This window comes from Pteronotus mesoamericanus, unplaced genomic scaffold (assembly GCF_021234165.1).
Source record: "Pteronotus mesoamericanus isolate MK-2021 breed Mesoamerican mustached bat unplaced genomic scaffold, CSHL_Meso_final contig_221, whole genome shotgun sequence".
Lineage (NCBI taxonomy): Eukaryota > Metazoa > Chordata > Mammalia > Chiroptera > Mormoopidae > Pteronotus > Pteronotus mesoamericanus.
The window spans coordinates 143,297-168,827 of NW_026555092.1; the positions used below are offsets into that span (position 1 = coordinate 143,297).

Consider the following 25,531-nt stretch of genomic DNA (forward strand, 5'->3'; position numbering starts at 1 on the left):
GAGAGAGAGAGAAACACATCAGTGTGAAAGAGAAACATTGATCATTGCCTTCTCGTACATGCCCCAACCAGGGATTAAACCTGCAACCTAGGTATGTGTCCTGACCAGGAATTGAACCCATGACCCTTTGGTCTACGGATAATGGTCCAAGCAACCGAGCCACACTGGCCAGGACAGGGCGCTCACGTTTAACAAACGTGGAGCTGTTAACCCCAGGGCCGGGCACCACACAAACTGCAGTCCTCTTCCCAGCATCAGCGCGACGCAGGAAGAGTGGTACCAATCATCGCCTGTTGGTTTTGGAGAGTGTTTTTGTCCTTGCATTCAAATAGGGTGTGTCTGATGTTCTGGAATTTTCTACCAGTTTAAACAAAGTAATAAAGTCACACTGTGAAAACCTGACCTCGGAGTGAAGGCCACAGAGCCTCCCTGCCACTGGGCCCTCACCCTCCCCTGCTTCCGGCCAGGGTGCTGCTGCCAGGGCAGACGCCGAGCCCTGAACCGAGGCAGACACCTCCCTTACCCTGCCTGCCTCCTTTCTTTACTCATCTCACATTCACTCTGACAGCCTTTGTTCAGACATTCACCAGATCCCTGGGTGACAGGCACAGTGCTCGGCCCTGAGGACACAAGCACACAAGCTACCTGCTCTCGGTCAGCGGTCACTTCCTGGGAAGAAAGCAAGGGAAGCGGCTTAGGTAAAAAGTCAGGCTGGGAAGGTGCACGTGGGACAATAAAACAAGCTCACGAAGAGTCAGGCAGGCAGGTGTGGTCCCTCTGCCTCGGGTCTGGGAGCCCGGCCGTGGATGGACAACAGTGCCGGGGCCCAAGAGGGTGCCGCACCTGTCACCCGAGGCAGGCTCTCCCAGGCGGCCACCCAAGTCACCTCCCTCTGTGCTCATCTGATGTTGGTTACGAAAGCCAAACAATCTCTAGTGTGTTTGCAGCTAAGAGGACACATGCGTTGTGAGAGGAACCTGTACGCAGGAGAGGACGGTGAGCTACACTTTTACTGGCTGCGGGATGAAGGGCTGTCTGAGGATGGCTCGCGTGACAAGAGCTCAGAGGTGGCCCCAGTCTCACGATCAGGGATGCTCTCTGCTCTGGTGTTCTGATATTTATCATTTATTGCAAGAATCAGCACTGAAATCTTCCCCATCTCCCCAGCGGCAGCTGTGACAGAAGCAGCAGGAGGGCCCTGACCGGTGCGGCTCAGTTTGCTGGGTGTCATCCTGCAAAAGCACAACGTCACTGGTTTGATTCCTGGTCAGGGCACGTTCCTGGGCTGTGGGTTCGGTCCCAGGTCGGGGTGTGTACAAGAGGCAACTGATCAATGTTTCTGCCCCACCCCTTTTCTCCTCTAAAAATAAATAAAATCTTTAAAAAAAAGAGGCAGGAGGAATACAGGTGAGCTCCATGTTCCTTCCCTGAACTGTCATCAAAAGCCAAGAATCAGGCCCTGGCTAGTGCGGCTCAGTGGACTGAGTGCCGGCCTGCAGACCAACAGGTCACTGGTTCGATTCCCAGTCAGGGCACGGGCCTGGGTTATGGGCCAGGCCCCCTGCTGGGGACGTGTAAGGGGCAGCCAGTCAATGTGTCTCTCACATTGATGTTTCTCTCCTCTCTTTCTCCCTCTCTTCCCCGCTGTCTAAAAATAAATGAAATCTTAAAAAAAAAAAAAAAAAAAAAAAAGCCAGGATTCAGAAGGGGGATCTACAATTTTGCAGCTGTGTCCCACTGGAAACTTCAGAGCCTCGGTTACCCATCCACAGAGTGGGGATGACCACAGTTCCCACCTCACACAGGGCTGCCTTGAGGACAATCAGCGGCACAGTGCCTGGAACACAGCAAGTCCCCGATGAGTGTCATAGCACCGCTCTTGTGATGAGTGGCTCGGCATGTACCTATCTCTCCCATGCAGTTTGGTGGCTGACTGGCTAGTTCTCACCTGCTTTTCTTCTGATATGTGAAGATAAAAGCTATGGCCAACCCCACAGAGACAAACAGGGGTTTTGCGGCAGACCTTTGAAAGACAAAACCTTGCCACTGACCAGCCACGTCGAGGAACTCTGAGAAGGTCTCCACCGGCATGAACTCCTCCTGGAAGGTCTTCAGGGCTTTGTCAGCAGCTTCGCAGATAGGCATGTCGTTGTGGCGGATGTATTCCGCTAGGGAGCAGGACCAGCCTCCCTCGGTGTTGCTGGTAGGCACCTTCTGCAAGAGCCAGCAGGGACAGGCCGGGGGTGGATAACAACGCCCCCAGGCGGGCATTCTAGTCCGCAGAAAGGAAAGCCCTCCCCTCTTCATGCAAGTTCTCCCTTGCATGAGAAGTTCTTCCAGGAACAACAAAATTTCACTTCACTCCTCTTACAGCCCCTTTATTACACACTATGTCATTGGACCTACAAGCTACAACAGGTGACTGCATTCTTTCCTCCCTACACACGTCACCCCTGCATTTCCCAAAGAAAAGGGAATTGTCAAGATGCCTTAATTGAGCTGTTTCATTCAGATTATAAAAAAGGAACCACCCCAAACCCTCTGACTCCTTCCAGGCGGAGAGGCGTGTCCTACTGTAAGCTGGGCTGGCATAAATCATACTTAACAGGGCAATGGAGTTTATCGAAACTGAGGGGACAGCAGCAAACAAAGGGTGACTCAGGAGGGAAGACTTTCCTGCAGCAGCGGGTCTGCAGCGGGACACAGGAGTGAGCAGGGACACGGAGGGTCTGGGCTGGTGTGAACCCCTCCCACAGTGGGGTGTAGGCTTCCGGGCGGAGGCCAGTGGGGAGCAGCCACCTGCCACTGAGGCAGGGTCAGAGCCAGCAGCACAGGTCACAGGACACCCTTGTAGCCACCCACCGAGCCTCTGATGGCGTCCTTACCTTAAACATGTTGTAAGTGAGATCGACAAGGGCCCAGAAGAGAAGGGAAGAGCGATAAACAGAGTAGTCCTTCACTGCCTTATCCGTCAGCCTAGAAAAGAAGATCCGACTGCATGTCATGCAGACCCCGGCAGGGTCCTCCCAGGACAGAGCAGGGCACAGGCAGAGCAAGGAAAGAGTCACAATCATCTGTGTCACTCCATTCCAGCCACTCATCTGTCTTCTCTGAAAAAAGGGGCTGTGGGCAGGAACTTCTGAAGCCGCAGGACGTAGTGGTTTATTTACTACAAAAAGGGTCCATGAAATACTCCCCTGTAGCATGGACCCTCTTCCAAATCAAGGTAAATCAGAAGAAAGGGAGACATAAGTTGCGATATGGCCACAAAAACTGCAGTTCCTCAAAGCAAGGCCACGGGTTCACGTGTTCCTGTGCTCAGCCCCCACGGGAGCTTGTTGGGATCTGATAAGTGAAATAGGAAACATGGTTCCCTCAGTCGTCACATTCCCACTGTGAGAATTTTTAGTCAGCAGACCTGAAGCCACGGGATAGAGCACCTGGTCAGCCACGTTCTGTGCAGAGAACAGGGAGCCGGCAGGAAGGCGGTGGCGCTGACCAGGCTGGAGCACGCCCCCGCCTGCCGCCTCCCAGCGCCGGGTAATCCCGGGCTGCTCACCACACCCGCTGGTTCCTACCCAGTATCGATCGCCTCTGCTTAATCCATGATGCGGCTGAGAATTAAGGCCAGCCAGCGCCCCTGAACCCTGGGACTGCCGGCGACAAGGTCCACTGTCCCCCCAGCAGACGCTCCTGCTATGAGGGATGGTTAACCCAGGCAGAGACACTGTGAAACACAGAAAAGACCAGACTCCTCTCTGCCCAGGGAGTGACATATCGGGGCTAGAATTCAGTTTCTACCAGCCAAGACTACACGGGCCATTGTCTGCAAACTGGCTTCACCTCTCTAGTAAGGAAGGCTGGATGAACTCGTCATGGAGGTTCTCGCCTTGGAACACACTGGAACAGAGGCCATAACTGCGGGGACTAGAATTTAGTATCAGCGTGTGCGTGTGCACGTGCTGTGTGCGTACAAATCATAAAAGACAAGCCTGGGTGTTCTTTGTCACAGAAGCCACAACCACACTGTGTGGGCCTCACATGACGGGCCAGCACTGCACAGGACAGGCCACCTGCACTCACAGTCAGTATATGTAAATTCTTCAACAAAAGTGAATAATGAGATGAGAGAATTCCAACTGCTGAAGTTCGCTTCCTGTAACCTCTCCCTGCGAAGCCCTCCAAGCGCCCTCTCTCTCCCCGTCCTGCCGCACGTGAGGGCGCCGCTGCTGAAAGCAAGAGTGATTGTGAAGTGGGCCCCGGAGTCGGGACGACGATCCGTTTCTCTGCAGTCAGGGTGACAAGGACGTCCCAGGCTTCAGCACTCGAGCTCCTGGCGGAGGACCCATCCTCCGCGAGCACGGAACACGCGGTGGAGGCCGACCTCTCTGGTGCAGAGTCCAAGGGCTGTGCTTCCGTGTCTGCCACCACCTCCCCGCCGTGTAACGCACGCACACTGCCCCGTGAGCGGGATGACGCCCTCCAAGTGTCCTTCCAGCCCGGCTGCTCCGTGGAGCGCGTCTCAGCGCCCTGCTAACGCCCGGCCCCCCGCCAGCCTGCTCCTGCCCCGCACCACACCAAGGGCGGTCCCTCCGCTGCGGCTGTTTTGTCTTGGTAAGCAGCAATCTTGAATGACCCTGCCCAACTTAATTATTTAAGGCTAATTAGTAAAGGTGACTAAACTGCTATGGAGAAAATGGCAACTCATGAGTGTAGCTCACACTGGATTTCCTAATTAAGCTGTGACCAAATCGGCTTTTCCTTAACTACCCGGGACAGTAATGAATTCCAGTCTCCTAATTGAAGCAAAACAGCTCCTGTGGGCTCAGATTTCACACCTGCCACCAAGAGACTGCGCCCAGTACAGAGCCACTTTATGTGCCATGGAAGCAGGCCAGCCTGGCTTATCAGCGACTTAGCACCCACCAGATCTAACTTGCGATTCCAGCAGTTGGTTAACTTAATGTTTGGAGTGGGGGCAGGGGTTAGATAGGAATCTAACAAGACTCGCCCCCTCCTGCTCTACTCAAAGACACGGGTACTGGCCTGATTCAACAGCAGAGCGCCAACCTCGGCTCCCTGCAGGCGTGAGGTGCCTGGACTAGCAACATCAGATAAATCGGAGCCCACGGAAGTGAAGAGACCAGGTGCACCAATTCAGGCACTCGGGTGTTCCTGCCTGGTCTGTCACTATCGGGGGCCTGGCACTCCTGAGCTCCCCGCTGGCCTACAGACGTGGAAACGTTCCCTCAGATCCTAGAGAGCAGACTTCCAAGGTCAGATCTTCCAGAAGGGAAGGTTTCCCTTGAGTGGCAGAAGCAAACTGACAGACCCGTCCCCTGCTCTGTAGCCCAGGGCAGGAAGAGACTGCCCAAGGCCACCGTGAGCCAAGAGTGGTGCCCACGAAGTCCACCGAGTGTGTGGCAATTCACGTGGGCATCTCAAGGGCTTCCTGTTGTTGTTTGCAGATGTTTCTCTCCAGGCACCTCCCGTCTGACCCAAATCACAGCACAAGGTCATGAAAACAAAGACCACTTCCTTTTTTGGGAGGCGAACACATCAACAGAAGAGGAAGGAGAATAGTTTATGGAATGTGACAAGGACACGCCAACAGGAATGTGACCAAGGAGGGATAAAACAAGCTTCTAGAGATCAGAAAAGAAAATCCCCAACTGCAGCCACGCAGAGGCTCTCCTCATCTGCACCCAGACCCGCAGACAGGGAGACCCGTCGCCTGCCTAGTCCGAGGCCCGAATCTCTTCCCTGTCAGTAGGCTCACCTGTGCCTGACTAGTTTCTTCTTGGACTTTTCCAGAGGTGAACCTGGCTCTGTCTTTCTAGGGGCTAAACACCAGAACCAGAGGTGGCCAGGGACCTGCCAGCCATTGGGCCTAGACTCTTGGTGGCGCAAACTGAGATGGGTCAGGACCAATGACAGAGCCAAACAAGCACGCCTTCCCTTGGCACACGCGCGTTGCCAGGCAGCTTTCGCATACTGGGAATACACAGTTCAGGCAACAGGGGGCAGGAGGCAGCTTCCTGAAGCGGGTACTAACCTGGTGGCTCCTCCCGGAGCCACTGCCCGGGCCTGAGAGGTCACCAGCAGCCTGCGCAGGATTTCCACTCGCGTGGCTCTCCACTTCTCGGGGGGCAGGATGTGGAGGGCCAGGACCGTGAAATAGTGGGGCCCGTCCACTTCAAAGGCACTCTCCACCCACTTCTCCTTGGGCTGCTCCAGAAAGCCCTGCAGGTTCTTCTCCTCTCGGGAAGTTGCGCGGGTTCTGAATGAAAAAGAAGGGCGTGCTGAAACCAGGGTAGACACCAGGGGCCAGCAGCAGGAGTGGAGGCGGCTGTCTCAACTTCTCGTCTTCAGAGTCTCGAACGCTCAGATGCTAGAACGCTGCCACCTGTCCTAGACTACCCTTCTGACCCCTCTCCAAGTGCTACTGCTGCCCATCCCAGTCCGTCTTGGTGGCAGCTTCCTTGGCCCCTTCCCACCTCCGGCTCAGCTCCCACACAATTCCAAATTCGCGGCTCCTGAGGGTCCTGCAGGTCGGGCACATTCATAAACACGCCACCGTCAGTGTCCTCACAACTCTGGAAGGTGACAGCTAGTACTTTTTTACCATGGTACCCAAAGCCCAGAGAAATGAGGTGATTTCCTGATGTCACCAAGCCAGTAAGTGATGGGAGTCAATATGATTCCAGATTCTGTGACTCGAAGCCCACCGCCCGCACTGTCCCTCTCTCTGCGTGGTCTTATTAGAGCTAAGTGGTTCATATTCCATTTACATCCGGTTGCTTTCCATGGCTTGCTATTTTGTGTGTTTTCTTATGTGCCTTTGCCCTTATCTCCTTCATCAGAAGAACTTCATCCAGGCAAACACTGCTGCTTGTTCTCACCCTTGTCTAAATTGCAATGAGAATGACGATCACGAACTTTAACGCCAGGCCCCATTCTAAGAGCCCCATGTGTACTGTCTCATTTAATCCTCACGACGACCATGAAACAGGTGCCAGCACTATCCCAACCTCACAGATGGGGGAACTACAGTGCATAGAAAGTCAATGGTTTGCCCAAAGTCACACACTAGGACATGAAGGAACTGGGCTTTCAACCCAGGCCATCTGGCTCCAGGGCCTGTCCGGCTACGTTAACTCCCCGTCTCCCCTCCACAATGAAGCCGTGGCAAGGGCTCCCTGACCGGCGCTGGTTGGGCATTTCTGCCTACACTCTCCCGAGACCCTGAATGGTGCTCTCAGGACAAGAGTGCTTGATACCCTGTCCTAATTCCATGGGGGACAGGGCGGATAAACAAAACACAGCACTAGGAGCCGCAAGAATCCGTTTCCAGGTGTGCAGAGGGCACTGCAGACACAGGACTAAGGGGAAGCGGGAGGGGCGGTGCCGGGACACCTGCTCCCGAAGAATGGCACCAACGGACAGATGAATGTGCTCAACTTGATTTTCCATGACTGGGAATCAGAGGCTTCCTGCCATCGCAGGCCCTGCTCAGCTCCGCTCTGGACCACAGTGTCACATACTTGCCCTAATAGACAAAGGCAGCCACGGCCCTCACCCAGCCCCGGGGACCAAGCTTACACCGATGTGAAATGACATCACCAGCTCAGGAGGCAGTCTGTGGACGAGAAATAGTGCCTCTCTGCAAAGCTTCCAGGTCAGCCTAAACTGACCAAGATAACCATGACACAGACAACTCCCTCGCCAACTAGGAAACGTGAGCAGGAGTTTCAACGTCCAGCATGTGAGAGACGGACACCTGAAATCACTGGCTCTGTTCTGCTGGGCAAATCATGCTGTCCCTGTGGGTCCACTCTCCCCCCAGGAGAGCGGGGCAGTCCACTCTTCCTCCTGGCTGCCAAGGAGAGACATGTCTCTGCAACAGCCAAGGGCTCGGTCAGAGGCTGCAAACACGTAATTAGCGCTGCTGAGGCCCGAAGCAGGGTTTGGACAGTGGGAACGTTTGCGCTGTCAGCGATGCAGGTGTTTCTTCTGACAGTCTAAACAGTTTAGCAGATGATGTAATGCGCTGATGGAGACCCGCCCGTGCATCTGTTTAACAATGAAGCCTGTGGTCTGGAGGTCAGCCTTTTAACTCACAAGGAAATAGGAGGGAAGCCGAAGATAACAGTGTTGCGGAGAGAAGACCAGAAAGGACAAGAGACAGATTGTCCTGTTTCCTAAACTGAACCGCAGCTGCCTTGGGTGGACTGTATACGGCCTGTGAATTCTCTGCCCAACAGATATGTAGGACTCTTGCTAGAAGTGTGGGGCCTAAAATATGAAACCATTTAATAAACCAAATCTAAGAGCTAAAGTATATTAAATCTCTTAATTTGCTTTGGAAATTTGGGGGTGGAATGAAAAAATATTCTCTACCCCTAAGTGCTTCTTTAAAATTACACTTTTACATATGAACCTAGTCCACACTGTACATGTGGATAAAAATAAAACTCTAACTTTTCCTGGCTGCCTTCCTTCTCAGTTGACTGTCCCAGATAATCTTTAACACTCCCTCCTTTCCGCTCACACTTGCCAGAAGGATTACTCAGTGAAGAGAAAACAGGGGAAGCAAGTCCAGTTTCCATTTATGAAACGGGTTCTGGGACGTTTCCCAGATGTGAAACCCTTACCTGCATCCCCTAGATGAGAAGCCCTCACCCACAGTGCCTTGCAGCCCCTTGCAGGGGCCGTGTGTAGCTCCCACCCACAGCCTACCCCCATCCAAGGGAAGAGAGTCCTGCACAGGGAAGCAGAGGCTACGTCGAAGTCGAAGCTTTGATGGGCTGGTTTCTCCCAGTTTGTCCCCTCTGTGCTGAGGTCAGTTAAGAGATGCAGCCCTTGGCTGCCCAGGGTGGGAGACGGGACAGTTGGGGAAAGGGGTCACCTAAAAGCCACAGGTGAGCACTCCTACTTTAGCAAAGGCTGCCTTTGGTCAGACATTTTCTCTGAAACTAACGGGGGCAAATATGGAAAAGTGGGAGACCTTGCTGGGCCAGCCGGATGCTGCCCAGCAGGATGCAAGGTACTGACGTGTTCAAGACGTAAAGCACAGTGTGAATGATGTACGGGATCAGGTGGATGTTGCTCTCCCGGCCGCCGCCGCCAGTGTCCGCGCTGAATGACTGCTCCATGGCGAAGCGCAGGAAGAGCAGTTTAATGTCGTGGATGTTCAGCTGGTATGTGGGCTCCCGCTGGCCTGTGCATTCTTGGAGGTAAGTGTTGTGCCTGGTTGGGGTGGGGGGGCGGGGGGAAGCAGAACAAATGCTGAAAGGGAAGCAACCTTCCTGCTGGAAAACCCCCTGGGGAAGGCAGAGCCCCCCTTGGCAACCCCTTCCCCAACACCAGCACAGGCTACACATACAAACGGCGGAGTAAAAAGGGGGAGTTGAGGACAAGGACCGGGGCTACTAGGAAGAGAAAGCAGAGGTCATTGCATTTCTGCTCTGACTGAAAGTGATGTTCTCCAAGCTTTAATAAGAAACCACTGGTTTTGAGGGACTCATTTCTTGGTGGATCAATGTCACAAGACATTGTAACCATATCTAGAAGTACATTTTGGAAGAAAAAAGGTACAACTTATTCCTTCTAACAAGGAAATCTATTCATAAGAATCGTCTCCTCAACCTCCAAATAAAAGTTTTTTCTATATCAATTTACACTGCAATCTATTAGGCTTCTTGTTAACTACGTGCCCCTAAGTAAGTTCCTCAATCTCTCTGTGCCTCGATTTCTTCATCTGTGGAGTATGTCTAACAATAAGACATGATAAGGACTTCAGTGTTGCCTATTATTACTTTCATTGTCATTACTGCCAGGTTGCTGTTTTTGGTGAGGACCTGGGGCGTGGCACCACCCCACAGGGCATCAGTGAGCGGTCGGGGCCTCACGGAAGCTTCAGCTCCTCTACTCTGGATTTTAGGACAAGGCAGGCCTCGGAAGGGCTTGATCTTCCCCATGTAACTAAGCTATTACTTTTTATTATTTAAATCTCAGAGGCACAGACTGCAGAAGTGAACCCTGGGAAATTTTGGCCTCGAGGATCAAGTCAGGCATGCCATGTCTTATGTCCTTAGGTCAACAAAGGAGGAGAAGTAGTGGATAACTAGAAATTCTACATGGTGCACCAGATGCTGAGGGTGCTGGTCTCTCTCAGCAGGGTTCCTTTCTATTCCAAACAGCCCCCCTTGCCAGCAAGCAGAGAGACACGGATTCCCAATGAAGACAATTGGAAATGGTCTCATCACGGGCTGGCTGACAGCTATTCTCCCATCTCCTGGGAATCCCCTTTCCTACCACGCAAAATGCTCAGCACTCACCTTGCCAAGCAAGTGGCAAAAGCGGATTCAGGGACGTGAGGTCCCCAGACCGGAAGGAGCCCATTGCACTTAGTGTTGGCGTTCTGGAGGGCTGCACTTTCCCACTCTTCCCGGCCTCGAGCCAACCTGGATGGGGAGGAGAGCGGGGACGAATGACTGTCAGAGTTCATTTGGCAACCAGGCACCTGGCAAGTGGGGTGGAGAAGGGTTTGCTGCTGCTAGGGGAGTTAGCCTATGCCCCCGGCTCTACACAGACAATTAGCCATATGCAACCGATAGAGCACAAGCAGGTTCACTGCTTCAGGTAAGCAACATTGCTCTCTCCAGCCTCGGGCCAAAAGCCACATATATTTTCCTGGTCACGTGGCAAGAATGGCTCTGGGGCCCAAATGGTGTGAGGTGGAGCACCCTTCCCCCGGAGACTAAGGAACAGCATTAAAACTTCAGGGCTGGCAGTCCCACCCCTCCAAGTTCAGGGCCCTGGACAAGCTGCCCACGTTGGTGACATTAACAGACGTCTGGAGCCGAAGCACGTGTCGGGGGAGGCCTACTGAAGGAGCTGGTCGACACGAGCTGGGGCCTACCTGACGGCGGCCAGGTGGCAGTCGTAGTGCACGATGTTAAAGTGGGACACAGTGCTGTAGCCCTGCTGTTTCCGGGGCTTGTTCTCCATCTCCTCCAAGGCTACCCGCTTGGTGAAGGTATAAATGCCCAGGACCTTCGTGGGCTACAAGGACAACAGAGGAAGGAGGAGAGGTGAGGGGAAACCCAAGGCAGGCTCGCAGAGCAGAGCAGAAGGGACCCAAGTGTCTACCCTCCTAGGAGGGGATAACCCAGGAGAGGGGTGACGGCCAGCACCCCAGCCTCTGGGTTAAGCTCCTGGCAGTGATAGGAGGTGTGTGGGAAGCAACCCAACTAAAGCAGACGCTATGCAAATGCAAAGGCAGAAATGTTAAGTTTATACTGTCCTCCTTTTCTTTTTGCTTCATTTATATAAAAGTGGAGAGGGAAGTGCCTTCTTGCTAAGTCACTTGCTTTTCAAAACTATCAGGGAGCTGCAAAGAACCTGTGTTCCATACAGCAGGACTCATAAGGCTTGTGGCCCAGGGCGCTTGCCTTTCAATAGCTTGTGTGCTGAGTAGTGAATTAAAGCTGGAGAGAAAGGGGGACCCCTTTTAGGCCTTTAGGGGAAAAAACAGGTCACTTGCTCTACTCCTTTTAGATAGAACTCTAGTTTGGGGGAGCCCGATCTCCCCAGTAATCCGGAATGGGAGCAGCATGGTGTATTTTTAAAAGCCCAGAGTTCTCGCTCTGTCCCTTGACCTTTGTTCTTCTGCCCATAAACCGGGACTTTTTACAAGTTTAAAGACAAAATTACGCAGTTGACAAAATTCTGGGCACGGGGCCTAGCAGGGATGGAATCCGATGAGTAGCTGTTGTCTGCAGTCGCGGTGATGGGGAAGACTAATGCTCCTGCCTTTAGAGAACAGTGGCCAAGAGGCAAGTCTTGGCCAATCTCAGAACAAGAAGGCCTGCAGGCAAGGGCCGCCGCCACAGCAAGGGAGCAGCCTGTGCCACCAGGCCCAGGCCCCAGCCCAGCGCTGTACCTGGAACTTGTACCCCTCCCTGCAGATGCAGCACGTAAGGCCTGGCTCCTCAATCAACTCTTCCATCTGCTTCAGGAGCGCCGTCTTGGTCACAACCTGGCCCTTTTCATTTGTCTGTTGGGGGAACCCCAGATGACATGTCAGAAAAGGATTTCCACACCCTCCCATCCTAGCTTGGGGACACTCGGTGACAGGGCTGACCCTCCACATCACTAAAAGGGCTGCTGCATCAAAAGGAAATCTCTTCAGCTTCTAATGAGGGTAGAGACCCAGATCCTCCTGCTAGTCTCTTCCTACAGGAGCCACGGAAGCAGGGGGGCTGGAACCCTGGCAGGTCGCCACTCGCCACCAAAAAGGCCCCATTTTTGTGCCAGCAATACCAACTCGCGGCTGCCAAGGCTGTTGCATTATGATTCATTTACTGTTCCCACGGGAGTTTAATACTGCTGACACTCGAGTTTGCTGGCTTGGAGGAGGCGCTCCTAGGGCTCCCGCTTCCTCCACGGCCTCGGGACAGTGAACACAGCACAAAGCCCTCGTGTGCAGGCCCGCCTTCGAAGTCCTGTCACCGCCTACTAGTTACGTGCCTTGGCCGATTCACATCGCCTCTCAGCAGTCAGTTCACCCGGAAAATGGGTATGTTCAATAGCTTACAGAACAACATGAAGGCTTAAATAAAGTCTTACAAGTAAGGTGCCTAAGCACAGTGCTTGGCATATAGTGAGCCCTCGAGGGTTCTCATCACCATTTTTACTTTTTCTGTGAAGTCCCTTAACCTCTGAGTCTCATCTGTCGAGCACAACAGTAACAGTCACAGCTCCGAGGGCTGTCGGGAAGGGAACAGAAGGTGACGCACACCCAGGTCCCTCCTCTTTCCCTGTCCAGCCTTCACCTTCACCATCCCCAACCCCGGCTCCGTCCTGACGCACAGCAGCTGGGCCATGGCCATCTCCTCCGCAGCGGAGCAAGGGCGCGGGGGCTGGGGGAGTGGCGTTACCGTCATGCCAAGGGTGCCCAGAGCCTTCTGCCTCATCGCCATGGCCATGCGCTTCTTCTCAGCCCGGGTCTCCCTGCGCGCGGCGTCAATCTTCTTGTTCACATCTGGGTGCTCTCGCAGTGCCTCCAGCAGGTTCTCTGCCAGGGTCCCAATGCCCTCGTCGCTGGACACCTGCTCCAGTTTATGCAGGTTTGTGATGGAGTCAGTTCCAATCAGAACCTGCCAAGGAAGGACCAGAGAGATGCAGGCCTCCAGTTACGTGCACCAACATTCTTTCCAGGAGCATAAAGGTTCAGAAAAATCAACAGAATGTACACAATCATGAGATTGTGTCTCTCTCAAATTTCAATCCAATTTCAATAAATATGTGTTGAAATAAAAGTGAATGGCCAGAAGTGTGAATGCCAAGTAGCTAACTAGATAAGCCTTATTCTAAAGAAAGTAATTCAATTTAGTAATAATAAGCCTGGCTATCAGCAGATTTATTATCTGCTCAAATTTGAGCGTGTCATCTGCTCAAATTTCAATCAGATCCTTTGATTCTACGCTTTGAAAGGTTTGGACAGAGGGGAGTTTGGCTCTGCCACTGACCTTTGGCCCATCACTACACTCTTTAGCTTCAGCATCTCTATCTATTACATAGGGGGTAATGCCAGGGTTCCTGTGATGATTAAAGTTAGATAACATGTAAAGCATCCAGGCACCGTGAAAGGGACTCAGGTAAGACTCCCTGGAGAAGCAGCACCTACCGAGAGGCCTGAGTGGTGAACTCAGCGACTTACTGAGCAGAGCAGGCCCTTAACATTCACTGGGACTCTGCTAAGGTCTTCATCTAGGGCCCTCTGGGTCCACCAAACTAAGGAGCATAGGCATTTTCTCGACCTCAGGACACTAGAGGTAAAACTACAAGTAGGACTGGGGATAAGACACACTTTAAAAAATATATTAACAAGAAACCACTGTGCTTCAAAAGGTTGGCAGTCAACGTGCTGTAGCACCAAGCTCTGAACCGGCATCGGACAGCATCAGAACAGAGGGCAGGTATAGTCTGAAAAAGCTCTCCAGGGAAGCTCACGGAAAATGGCACCAGCTCACTGAGATCTGTACCACCCACATCACAAGTGAGTTAATGACAATCTCTACATATTTGACAATAAATTGAAAACAACAAAGTCAACTTGCAATGTGAAAGCTCAGCACTCAGATCACTCACTATAGCTCATAAATCTATCCTTATAGCTTCAAATTTGTACCTCAGCAAAATTACAGGGTATTATCTCATGTCTCAAGCTCCTAAACACCAAACCCATAGAGTTCAACGGCCTGAGTTCACGGGTAGCCTACACTCAACACTCTGGGTGTTTACTGTGTGTGAGGCAGTGTTTTAGGTGCTGGGGAAATAAAAACCATCCTGAAGCTTACATTTCAGTTAGAAGGAAGGACTGTGCGCTAAGAGACTAATCTAAGGGACTCTCCGCGACCTTACTTCAAACCTCCCAGGTTCTCCACCACCTTCGTGGCGCTGCCATTCACCTCGTCACCCAATCCAGAAACTGAGCAGAGTCCTTGATCTGTCCAGCTGCTTCACTCCCCATGTGCAATAACCCTCCAAGCCCACTTACTCGCCTCCCAGCTCTCTGCTGAGTCCATTCACTCCCCACCCCACCGACTGGTCCCCTCGGCCTCGCGCAGCACAGGTACGATGGGGGCTCAGTAAATATGTGTTGAAATAAAAGTGAATGGCCAGAAGTGTGAACACCAAGTAGCTAACTGGATAAGCCTTATTCTAAGGAAAGTGATTCAATTTAGTAATAATAAGCGTGGCTATCGGCAGACCTAATCTAAGTTTACTGTGTCACCAACTCAGACTCTTGATTTATCCACATTCACAATAGAGATGTTGCAAGGACAGGAAAAATAATGTGAGACTCTTATGTAGGAAAAGTTATCTCCACAAAGATGTACTAATTATGACCATCTCCACTGAACTAAACAAAAGTTCACAAGAGAGCTTTGGGTAAGACAGATACGGAAAGAATCTTGTCCGTAACCAAATTATTAAAACCACATTTCTGAAGTGAGTTATTAGAATAGATACCAAGTAAGAATGCAGAACTATATTTAAGGTAGAACACTATAAACAGAAAAAAGAAAAAGCCCACCCCTGAGGACTCTAAAAACTGAACACTAAAAAAAAAAGAAACAGAAAAGAAATAAGCAAATATGTGACTGAAGATACACAGATGAAGCACATGAAGAGATAGCTAGGCAGCATCATTAGCCATCAGGGGAACACAAATTCAAACCGCAGTCAGATAGACTGTCCATCCCCAGGGCGGCTAAAAGGGAAAGCAGTGACGCCCCGGCGCTGGCCAGGACAGAGACGGCGCGGACGGCTCAGCACCGCCAAGGGGCGCGCAGCACGCTGCCGCCGCCACTCTAGACAACAGTTTGGCAGTTTTTTGTAAAACTAAGCCTGCAACTGACAGTTGTACTCTTGGGCTTTTATCCCAGAGAAACGAAAGCTTAGATTCACATAAAATCCTCCATACCAACATTCACAGCAGCTCTATTTGTAATTGTCCCACACTGGAAACAACCCAGAAGTCCCTTACTGGGTGAGAGGTCGAACCGGCTATGGCACGTCCACACCGTGGACACGACTCAGCAGTGGGAACGAACGAACACTGCACACAACCTCCTGGATGAATCTCCAGAAAACTATCCTGAGTGAAAAAAGCCAGCCCCCAAAAGGTTACATGCTGCATGACTCCATTTTTGTAACATTCTTGAAATGATAAAAGTATGGAAATGCAGAACAGATCAGTGACTGCCAGGGCCAGTGGCCTGGGGGCAGAATGCGGATGTGGCTGTGACAGAGCAGCAGGAGGGATGCTCGTGGCGCTGCAACTGTCCTGGATCTTCCCTGCACCACCATCAGCATCCTGGTTGGGACACTGGCTAGTTTTCCAAGATGTTCTCAATGAGACAAGCTGGGCAACAGGTATATGTATGTATGATTTCTCTGTATTATTCCTTAATAACTACATGTGAATCTACAATGATCTCAACATAAAAAGTTTAATTAAAAAAAAAAACCCAACCTGGCACCTTCGCAGGCCAGTTAGGACTTAAAACGGCTAACAGATACCTCAGCCCAGTGGGGAGCTAAAAGTAAGAGCAGCAAGGCGCCTCTCCCAGCAGGCTTTCAGCGGCCTGATGGAAAGCAGGAAACAGCGGTGATGCGATTACTCATGTTGCAGAGAAACTGTCACACTCAGGCCAGCCATACATCACAGTTCCCCTGGGGCCCAGCTGACTCATGAGATAACAGACCCCCTGAAAGAATGAGCTGAACGAGGACATCACAAATAGAACTTCGTCCTCACCACAGAGAGCTGGGCTAGGCAGCCACTCCAAGAGTAGCATGTGTTAGGGGAGGTCATGCCTCAAGGCTAATCATGGCAGTTACTGTCACTCAGTCCTGGGAGAAGAGAAGGCAGCACGTGGTTTCCTCACTCGACATGTCCTGTCTCCAGAATAAGCCCTACATGCAGGCTGGCTACTCACCTGGGTGGCAGGGTGCTGGATGGCCAATCCCCGAAGAAGCCGTAAGATAAATGGCAGGGCTGGGCGAGACAAAAACTTTTTCCAGATGTCAGCATCCAGACTGCAAAGCAAAGGAAGACTCCTGAGCAGGCCAGAGAAGCACAGGCTACCTGGAACCAGCTGTAGATTCTGACTTGTTTAAACATGACCCTCCAAGAGTGCCACTGAGAATCCCCAAGGACCATGCAGCTCCGCTGGGAAGCAAGAGACACGAGCACTCTAAACGGAAACCAGAGGCTGCTGTCCTTTCCCCAGAGCCCCAAGGACTCTGCAGCAGCTAAGGGGTCACCTGGGTAGTTTCCAGAAGAGGAGGGAGTCCTCTAACGAAGGCAAAGGGGAACAATTATGCCAAGATGATGGAGGAGCTAAGGAACTGAGAAGAGGGGAAGGAAAGCAGTCACTTTGCTGGAGCCGTTTCTTACTTCTTGGCACTGGGAATGTGCTTTTTCATGTAGTCAAGTGCACTCTGGGTGATTCCCTTCTGGAGAATGAGATCCTTCAGCTGGTGCCCATTGCTGTTGTTCTTGATGCCTGCTGCTATCTTACAGAAGCAGTCCAGGAAGACTTTATCATCGCCGCTGTGATCTTCATCATACCTAGGCAGAAAGAGTGAAGGGTCTGAAGGTGGGAGAGGAGTAACACAGCTGAACAATCTTCAACAGTCTGCAGGATCAAGTCTAAACTCCTTAGCATGACACCAAGAACCTGTTGATCTGGTTCCTGCCACTCTCCCTCTTACCTGCTCCGTCCCCTAAACTCCTAACATTCTCTCATGTTCTCATGCTTTTGCACACATGATGCCTCCCCAGCTTGTCATACCCCCTTCCCACCTGCCATCTACTTCGCCTTCTCTGCCAAGCCAATTTAACACAATATACAGGGTCTGGCACAAATAACACCCCTCTTTTTATTACAGAATCATAAGTATGTAATTCTGTAACATAACAACATCACACTCAAACACACCATATGACATTTTAGGTGAAATGTTCAAATTAAAACTATAAATTACGCCCCTATTATTACCCTATCAACCACACTCAAGCAGGCGTTACTTTTGCAGGACCTTCTATTTTAATTATAGACCCTCCAACTAAATTGAGCCCCTTAAAGGCCAGCCAGACTGGCACACAAAAACCTAACAGAAATCCCGAGGAGGCTTCCTCAGTCTCCCAGAACTAGTTCGGCGCTTTCGCGGGGACCCTCCCTTTGCTGTGTGAAACCCAAGCAGCATACTTATCAAAGCTGCAGTAGGGTTTGAACCGCTCCACCAAGATCTGCATTTTCTCCACCTCTCCGAAGGACAGGTACGGGATGATGCGCAGCAGCCCCTGCAGCACGCTCGGGTTGGAGCGGACGAAGGTGCTGTTGATCTGGTCCAAGAGCATCACGAGCTGATCTTTGTCCCCTGTCAGGAGGAGGTTGCCCTGCAATAAGAAAGAGGATGGAGGGGCCCTTAATCATCCAGGACTTTGGCTGCAGCATCTCCATCAGTCATCAAAGGCAGCTCTAACAGAACAGTGTCTCAGCACTTTCTGGAGAATAAACAGTGTGAGCTCCACCTGATAAATTAACTTCTAAATCTCTTTGATGACTCTGTTCATAGTCTCAAGTGCTCAAAACATACTGATACGGTCTCTCTCTCCCCCAAGATGTAAGCTACCTGAAACTCACCTGGTCACATCTCTAGCCAAAACATTAATACCAACAGGAATGGAAGAAGGCAATGGTGCAGTAAGTAGGGGACGTGAACTGGGAGTTGGAGACCTGGGTCCTAGGCCTCTGACTATGCAACACTGAATAGCTCACTTCATTTCTCTGGGCTGAGTTTCCTCTCAACTGTGAACGAGGGGCCAGACTAGGGCCGTGTCTATCAGCTGGAACATGTCAGAATTCCATTAATGACACCTTCTGAGTGAAAGAACACCCTTAGCAGCTTTGTTTCCTCTGAATCCACAGCTTTCGGGCTTCAATGCAATGATGTCACCATTAATTAGCTAAGCCTTGCCATTCCTATGAGCTGAGCAGGCTCAATCCTTCTTGGTCGACCCAGACACAAGCAAGCCCGCTGCTGGCACTGAGACAGGGCAGACTCTCCGTGTCTGCAGACAAACAGGCTGGGCTCACTCACCTTGTCCTCGCTCAGGGGCTCAGCATTGGACTCATCCAGGATGATCTCCATGATGCTGAGCACCTGCTCGGCCACGGCCGCCCCACCGCTGTCCTTGCTTTCCTGCTCCGCTACCAGGGCCTGCAGGAGGAGATGCAGTCACTCCGGGATAACAACACAGCCACCCACTGCTGAGGGTGTCTGCTCCTTAAAGGCGACCTTCACGGCTTTCTTCCCCAGAGACTGTGTGCGTGTGTGGGTGCGTTCATGTTCTCAGACTGAGACGAGCACGTGGGCCTTTGAGGAGAGTGAAAATGTGATGTCCCAGAGTTCTTTCTGGTTGCCCTGAGGCGAGTGGCACTACTGTTCCACTGGTGTGTGGTCTGGAGTGTTTTAAGAACTCCTCTGTCTCTGATCTGAACTCAGGAAGGGGACGAGGAAGCTCGTGGGCGCCATGGCAGCAGCATGGGGGTGAGCCAGCAGGAGGAGAAGGGACAGCCCGAATGAGCCTGAATGGGCCTCCGTACCAGTCAGACAGACAAACGAAGGGCTCGAAGAAGCCACAAATCCGTCTCATCTGAGTTCAGAATTGAGCTGTCTTTCTCCCACCCAGGACTCCCATGACCCAATCTTTATCTTTTGCAGCCCAAACTCTTTACCAAGTTTAGAGTCCCCAGCATGACATTCAAAGTGTTCATTTCCAGCTTAACCAGCTGCTGCCGGTTGACTTTCACCTTCACACAGTAACTGAACAATTTCAGCAGCACCTGACAAGAAAAGCCAGTTAAAATCCATGAGACAATCTGAGAGTGCAGATGTGGGGACAAGCAGGAAAGAAACATTTAAGAGAGGTTATGTATCATCGGCAGGTACTCCTCCTAAAACCCAGAAGACAGCAGAGAGACGCACTCCGTGAGAGGACATGGTAAGGTGGCTGAGATGTCATACCAGGTAGGTGTTTTAAACAGCAATGTTCTCCAGCAGTAGCCCTCGTGGGCTGTGTAGAGCGCTACCATTTCTAAACCTACGGCAGAGACACCGACTCCTACCAGAACAGGTGATGCTCTGCTGCCTTGGGGGGGAATTCAAGTACTAACTCTGACCTAACGGTCAACAGGAAGAGTCCAAAGCTCATGGCCTGTGGGAGCTCAGGACCATGTAGGTCATTTAAAATGCGGGCACAGTAATGTATGTTCTCACATCCACTGGAGGTAAAAATTATAGTGTGTATTTGTGCCACCACTGGAAACTTCTCCTCTTTACTAATGAGACAGAGGAATAACCAAACTAAATCATACAAGAAACGAAAGAGTTATTTATAAAATCCATTTAAAAAGAAATAATAATAGACCCAGTACAGTTTCAGGAAAAGACAATTAGACATCGGTTCTACGGGTACCTAAAGGGACATGGCAGAAGGCTGCCATCACCCTGGTGTGTGGGGGGCGAGGGCCAGGAAGAGGGTAGTGGGGAAAGGGAGCCTGGATGCCGAGGGCTCAGGGGGGCTGCCAGGTCCTTCACTGCCTTGTACTGGTCCATGGCACCATGCTGCCCTCTAGGGTTAAATGGCACGATGACCACAAACTTCTTTCCACAGGGGCCTCTCCCACAGCAGAAGGTTGGTCCCACCGGACTGCCTCCAACTCACTGTTAGAAGGTGGCGTCCCTGCTTGAAATCTTTGATCCCTGCCAATCTGTTAAGCATGCACTCCAGACCCCCGCACTGGGCCATCACACCAGCCATCTTATACACTTCTTCTTCGTCTTCTTCTTCATCTGGGGGAGAAGGGAAGCCGAGCAGAAACAGAGGAAAAGGTGAAGACAGGAATAAAACTGACAGCCCTCTTCCAGGCTGTAGCTATTTCCTTTTTTCATATCTCCAAGAAAGACAGACCCAATAAAAGGGGTTGATGTTAGATATTAAACTACACTATCTCACTCTCAGTAGCTTTTTAAAATATTCAAGTCAATTAAAATTATTTACTCAAATATGTACAAAAGCAAGTACCACAGCTACCACTGGGGGAGAAAAAAAAAAACTAAGCTAAAAATAAACTTCACCTCAAATCTGTTGCTAATTTGCATTATTTTCCCCAAGGTTGGTTTTTTCCTTCCCCAATCCCAGAGGTATCTGAATCGGGCCACAGATACCTGTATTCTTCCTCAGTTGGAGCAGTAACCTCCCCTCAACTCTGATTAGAGGTACAAGAGAGCATTTGCCCAGAACACCCCTAAGTCCCAGGACGGGAACCGTTGATTGGTACCAAACCACGAGCTGAACAGGCAGCAGTTGCATGAGAAAGGGCCATACCCGTGGTGGAGTCCAGGGACTCGATGAACTCCTCAGTGGCGTCGCCAAGCAGCCCCCGCATCCGATAAACAATCCTCATGGGCTCTCCCTGAGCAGAGGAAGTGGAGAAAGATGCTTGTAAACAGATCCAGAACATGCAAAGAACTAAACACCTCGTCTTGCTCAATGCCTCAGCCACATGGACACCTTCAATTTCTCTACGAGATCAGAACCGCAGCACCTAGAATCCACATGCACTGCACTTCACTTAGGGGACAGAAAGCTAGCTTATTTCGTGTCGATTTAAGCCAGGAATTATAGGAAGCATTTTATAGACACTATCTCATTTAGTTTCATTACAACTGTATGTAAAAACTCTAACAACTTTTATTTATTGTTTTACTCTTTGTTAAGCCCTATGCTAATTAAGGACTTTACAATGCCCTTTTGTATGAGGTTAAAAGCAGCTTGTTCAAAGTTACTCAGCTATAAGCCCAGGTCTAATGCCAGGCCTGCGCCTCCTTCAGGAGCCAAAACTCTAACCAATAAGGGCCACTACTCTAAGAATCAAGACAAGGGAGGCCAATAGGATCAAGGAGCTTTGATTCAAGTCTCAGGAACCAAAAGCAAGAAAAGATAATACATCGATCTTGGCCTATGGAGAGCCTAAGGTCTTCATATAACCATACGGCAAGGAGAGAATTAGCCTGAATGTCCTCAGTCTAAAACCTCTAAGCTGATCAACTAACGAGGAATAAGTCTTTGGTAATGAGAAGTTACAGCATTCTGTAAATGGGAGGATCGTGGGTCGTCACTACATGCCAGGTAATGAGTTGGGCACTCTGGCATTTCCATTATTCTCACTTTGGAGATGAGAAATGGGTGCTTGAGGCCATACTATATGAAATCACACCTGCTTCTGAGCCCATGTTCAGCATCAGAAGAAAAAAAAATCCCGGAGGACCCCTGGCTGGTATGGCTCAGTGGACTGAGTGGGCCTGTGAACCAAAGGGTCTCCAGTTCGATTCCCAGTCAGGGCACGTGCCTGGGTTGCGAGCCAGGTCCCCAGTAGAGCGCATGTGAGAGGCAACCACACATCGATGTTTCTCTCCCTCTTTCTCCCTCCCTTCCCCTCTAAAAATAAATAAAAATCCTTTTTAAAAAAATCATGGAGGAGAGAGTGCTGCCAGGAAAACCACTTCTCAGCTATGGGAGCCCAGGGGGAACTAAGAGAGGGAAGAGCCATAGACCATGGATAGACTTAGAAAAGAGAACAGGCTCCAGTCAGTAGCTAAAGAGATGGGCTGTTCATCAGGAGGTAAGAAGCCGATGAAGCCCTAGATAAAAAGGGGCCACAAGTTCTGGACTTTGTCACAATAAGCCCTCAGTGGATTAAGCACACTAATGTGAGGGTCGAATGAACAACTTCTACCTTGCCTCAGTGGTTCAAGAGGGGAGATGCCCGTGGGTATTCTTTGGGTTCCATACCACCATTTACAAGGGCACCCACAAAGGCTTGATTTTAATTTTTTATGTGCATCAGGGATTAAGTCTGTATTATTCTGTTTTGATGCTAAAAAGGCAGTGACAAGACGCCCTGGATGGGGCAGTCCTCAGTGTGCCCCTCTGCCCACAGCACTACCAGTACCCAGCTGGCAGCCGTCCCACAGCAAACACTGCCCAGGGTTCCCGGCACAATGGAAAGGAGGGAGGAGCAAAAGTACGTACAAATTAAAGGTCAACATGCACCAATAGCACACTACCAATCTGGTTTCTTAAACTCTACAGAAGTATTTGAGAGTAAGTCTAGAAAAGTTTATGGTGCGTCACTGGTACCCTAGTTTGCTGGAATTATTTATTTGCTTCATTTACTAAAACTCCCCTTACCAGGGACAAGAGATGAGAAGAAATGGGAAAGCAAGAAAGAAATGAAGGCAAAGGAAAGGAAGGAACGGAGAGACTGAGAAAAGAAAAGGGAGGGGAAGTGAACTAAGACAGACTGTCTTTCTTACGCAGACAGATGGTGCCGTGGGCTCAGAGAACCAGAGCACTATGCTTCTTTCACCTCCCTTTTCCCTCAAGAATAACTGCCTGTTTGAGTCTCAACTCCCCAGCCAGTAGGACAGAAATTAGGCTTCACTGGCACGGCCACTGGGAACATGTTCTGATGAGTGAGCAGGCCCCGAGAAGCTGGGGATCCGCCGCAGTCACGAGGTGCCTGTCTATAAAAGGGACGAGACAGCAGGCACCCCGGTCGCAGCGTTCCTGAGGCTTTGCCCCGCCACTGCGCACAGCCGGTGCACTCGCATCCTCTCCTGAAGCTCTGCACCGGCCCGACGCCTCAGAGGGGGGCACAATGACTGGCTTCCACACAGCCACCATCAGGGGAAGGAGAGACACTCCAGAAGAGCTGCTACAAGCTGGGTAAGTGATGGCTGACAGCGGCTCCCCCTGGATCAAGTCCACACACATCAGAGAAGTAAAACCACACCTCCAAGCAAGAAAAAAACAAGCACATACCTCATTCGTGGTACACCAGACCTTCTTGTAAACCTCGGCCACAGGAAGATCCAAACTAATGATTTTATTGTTCACTAGAAGCTGAACAGAAAAGCAGATGAGGCTGTTATTGCAGGTAATTATAAGGCAAGTACACTTCAAGATCAAAGGGCACCTTATGGCAGCGGCTCGTGATTCATAACTTTTATGCGTCAAGGATCAATCGACTCTCCCGCTCTAAAAAATGTACATGTGTGCACAACACATAGAGTTTTGCGCACAATTTCATGGGTTACAAACACCCTTTAACCCATACCATGGACTCCAGGCTAAAAATCCCACCTGAGGACCTTCTCTTCGCCCAAGTCCATTTCAGGCTCAGCACCAGAAAAAGCGATTTTCTGTTTCACCCAACATGCTTTTCACTATGTATATAATACGCCAGACCCTAGAGGTAGTCTACCTCGAGGCACCAGACACAGAGCCAAAAATTCGCATGAGAGCAGCAAGAATAATAAAAGTCTACACCATGAAAACAGGAGCCACTGACCCTTTGCTCTCCACGTGGCAGGCATGGGGCAGAGCCCTTTACAGGTTGTATCCTTTATACCAGTCGGTGGGAATCATCAGCCCCATTTATAGACGAGAAAGCTGAAGCCAGCCAGCTGCCCAAGGTTAATCAGCTACTAAGTGGAGGGGCCTGGACTTGGTCCCAGCCCACACTCTTAACCATGGCGGCACTGTCCCACGCTTGTTACCTCCATCCCACTGTCATCCTCCAGGAGAGCCACCAAGTCACAGTCCTGGCAAATCTTATTCTTTATGTCCCTCATAAGCGGCCCAATGCCTGGCTCATTGCTACTGTACGGGTTGCCAGGCATCCTGCCCTGTAAAAAGTCTTCTTGTTGGGGGTCCTTCTCCAGGGTCACAAAGAACTCAGTGACTTCATTCTCCTCCTAGAGGACAGAGAGAAGGATGCATCAGAAGGGATGGCATAAAGATATACATAGAGGGATGGCAGGCAAAGGCCTCTCAGATTCATACCATGTTCCACGGATGCTCTGAGGGAAACATGCCAGACTTATCCAGCCCCTTACACGTTTAAAGATGTAAAGACTAGGAAGCTGAGGGCGATTCAAAAAATCCAAATACAATTTAAACAGCCTTAATCATCAAGCATCTCCTCTGAAACTCAAGGGTGGGTTAGGAGAGAAGGCCTAACAAAATAAGCAGATGGGGAGCGGCACACGAAAGCTGTATTACTGAAACGAGGGGAGAGGGGGCTTTCCTCCGCCTGCTCGTCCCATGGGATGCTGCCCAAGCTGGGGCCAGGTGACTTTGTTACTGGTGGCCCTCAACAAGGAAAGGGTCTTCTCTATATTATATGACATCAGGCATGGCCGACCCCAACGGTCATCAGTAACTGAGGACGCTGGTGTTTTTCATCCTTTCTCAGTAACAGGGAAGGGTCTTTGGGTCACATTATGCTTCTCTATAGTTCAGGCTAGGGAAAATATGTATGCATGTGCGTAAAAAATGGGGAAAAGGGGATAGTGAAAATTTCTTCATACTAAGGCTCAATATTGTTCTTTCATAGCATATTGGATTGATAAGCAATGGGATTTTGCAAATGGAAGGTTAGACATAGTTTTTAAAAAAATAAAAAATAAAGGCTGATCTTGACTTTATAGTAGGAAATAAGACCAAGGAAGGTCTTCGATTTTCCATCATCAGGAACAGGAAAATTATGAGGTTGCTTCTGGTTTTATGTCTGCAAGTGGTGTTTTCTAACATGTTAACTATCCTTGGCTGGTATGGCTCAGTGGATTGAGCACCAGCCTGTGGACCTAAAGGTTGCTGGTTTGATTCCCAGTCAAGGCACATGCCTGGGTGGCAGGCTGGGTCCTGGTTGGGGGCCTGTGAGAGGCAACTGATCAATGTCTCTCGCTCACATCGATGTTTCACTTTTTTCTTTCTCCCTCCTTTCCCCTCTCTCTAAAAATAAATAAATCAAATCTTTAAAAAATAAAATAAGATGTTAACTACATGGCCCACAGCTGGTAAGACTACCCATGACTG

General features: G+C 50.6%; 1 protein-coding gene across 3 annotated transcripts in view; it reads right to left on the reverse strand.

The window, feature by feature from the left end:
* The window catches only part of UBR4 (ubiquitin protein ligase E3 component n-recognin 4), a 118,541-nt gene that overhangs the window by 1,118 nt on the left and 91,892 nt on the right, over nt 1-25,531 (reverse strand). For all 3 annotated transcript variants that reach the window (XM_054571646.1, XM_054571645.1, XM_054571644.1), the window contains 17 exons: nt 24,211-24,408; nt 23,474-23,554; nt 20,975-21,062; nt 20,312-20,439; nt 19,323-19,430; nt 18,685-18,804; nt 17,790-17,980; nt 16,976-17,149; nt 16,515-16,614; nt 12,945-13,163; nt 11,948-12,061; nt 10,925-11,067; nt 10,341-10,466; nt 9,055-9,249; nt 6,056-6,280; nt 2,886-2,976; nt 2,052-2,214 (listed from right to left, as the gene is read on the reverse strand). In XM_054571646.1, coding sequence (XP_054427621.1) covers nt 2,052-2,214; nt 2,886-2,976; nt 6,056-6,280; nt 9,055-9,249; nt 10,341-10,466; nt 10,925-11,067; nt 11,948-12,061; nt 12,945-13,163; nt 16,515-16,614; nt 16,976-17,149; nt 17,790-17,980; nt 18,685-18,804; nt 19,323-19,430; nt 20,312-20,439; nt 20,975-21,062; nt 23,474-23,554; nt 24,211-24,408 — 2,464 coding nt within the window. The remainder of the gene's footprint in view (nt 1-2,051; nt 2,215-2,885; nt 2,977-6,055; nt 6,281-9,054; nt 9,250-10,340; nt 10,467-10,924; nt 11,068-11,947; nt 12,062-12,944; nt 13,164-16,514; nt 16,615-16,975; nt 17,150-17,789; nt 17,981-18,684; nt 18,805-19,322; nt 19,431-20,311; nt 20,440-20,974; nt 21,063-23,473; nt 23,555-24,210; nt 24,409-25,531) is intronic.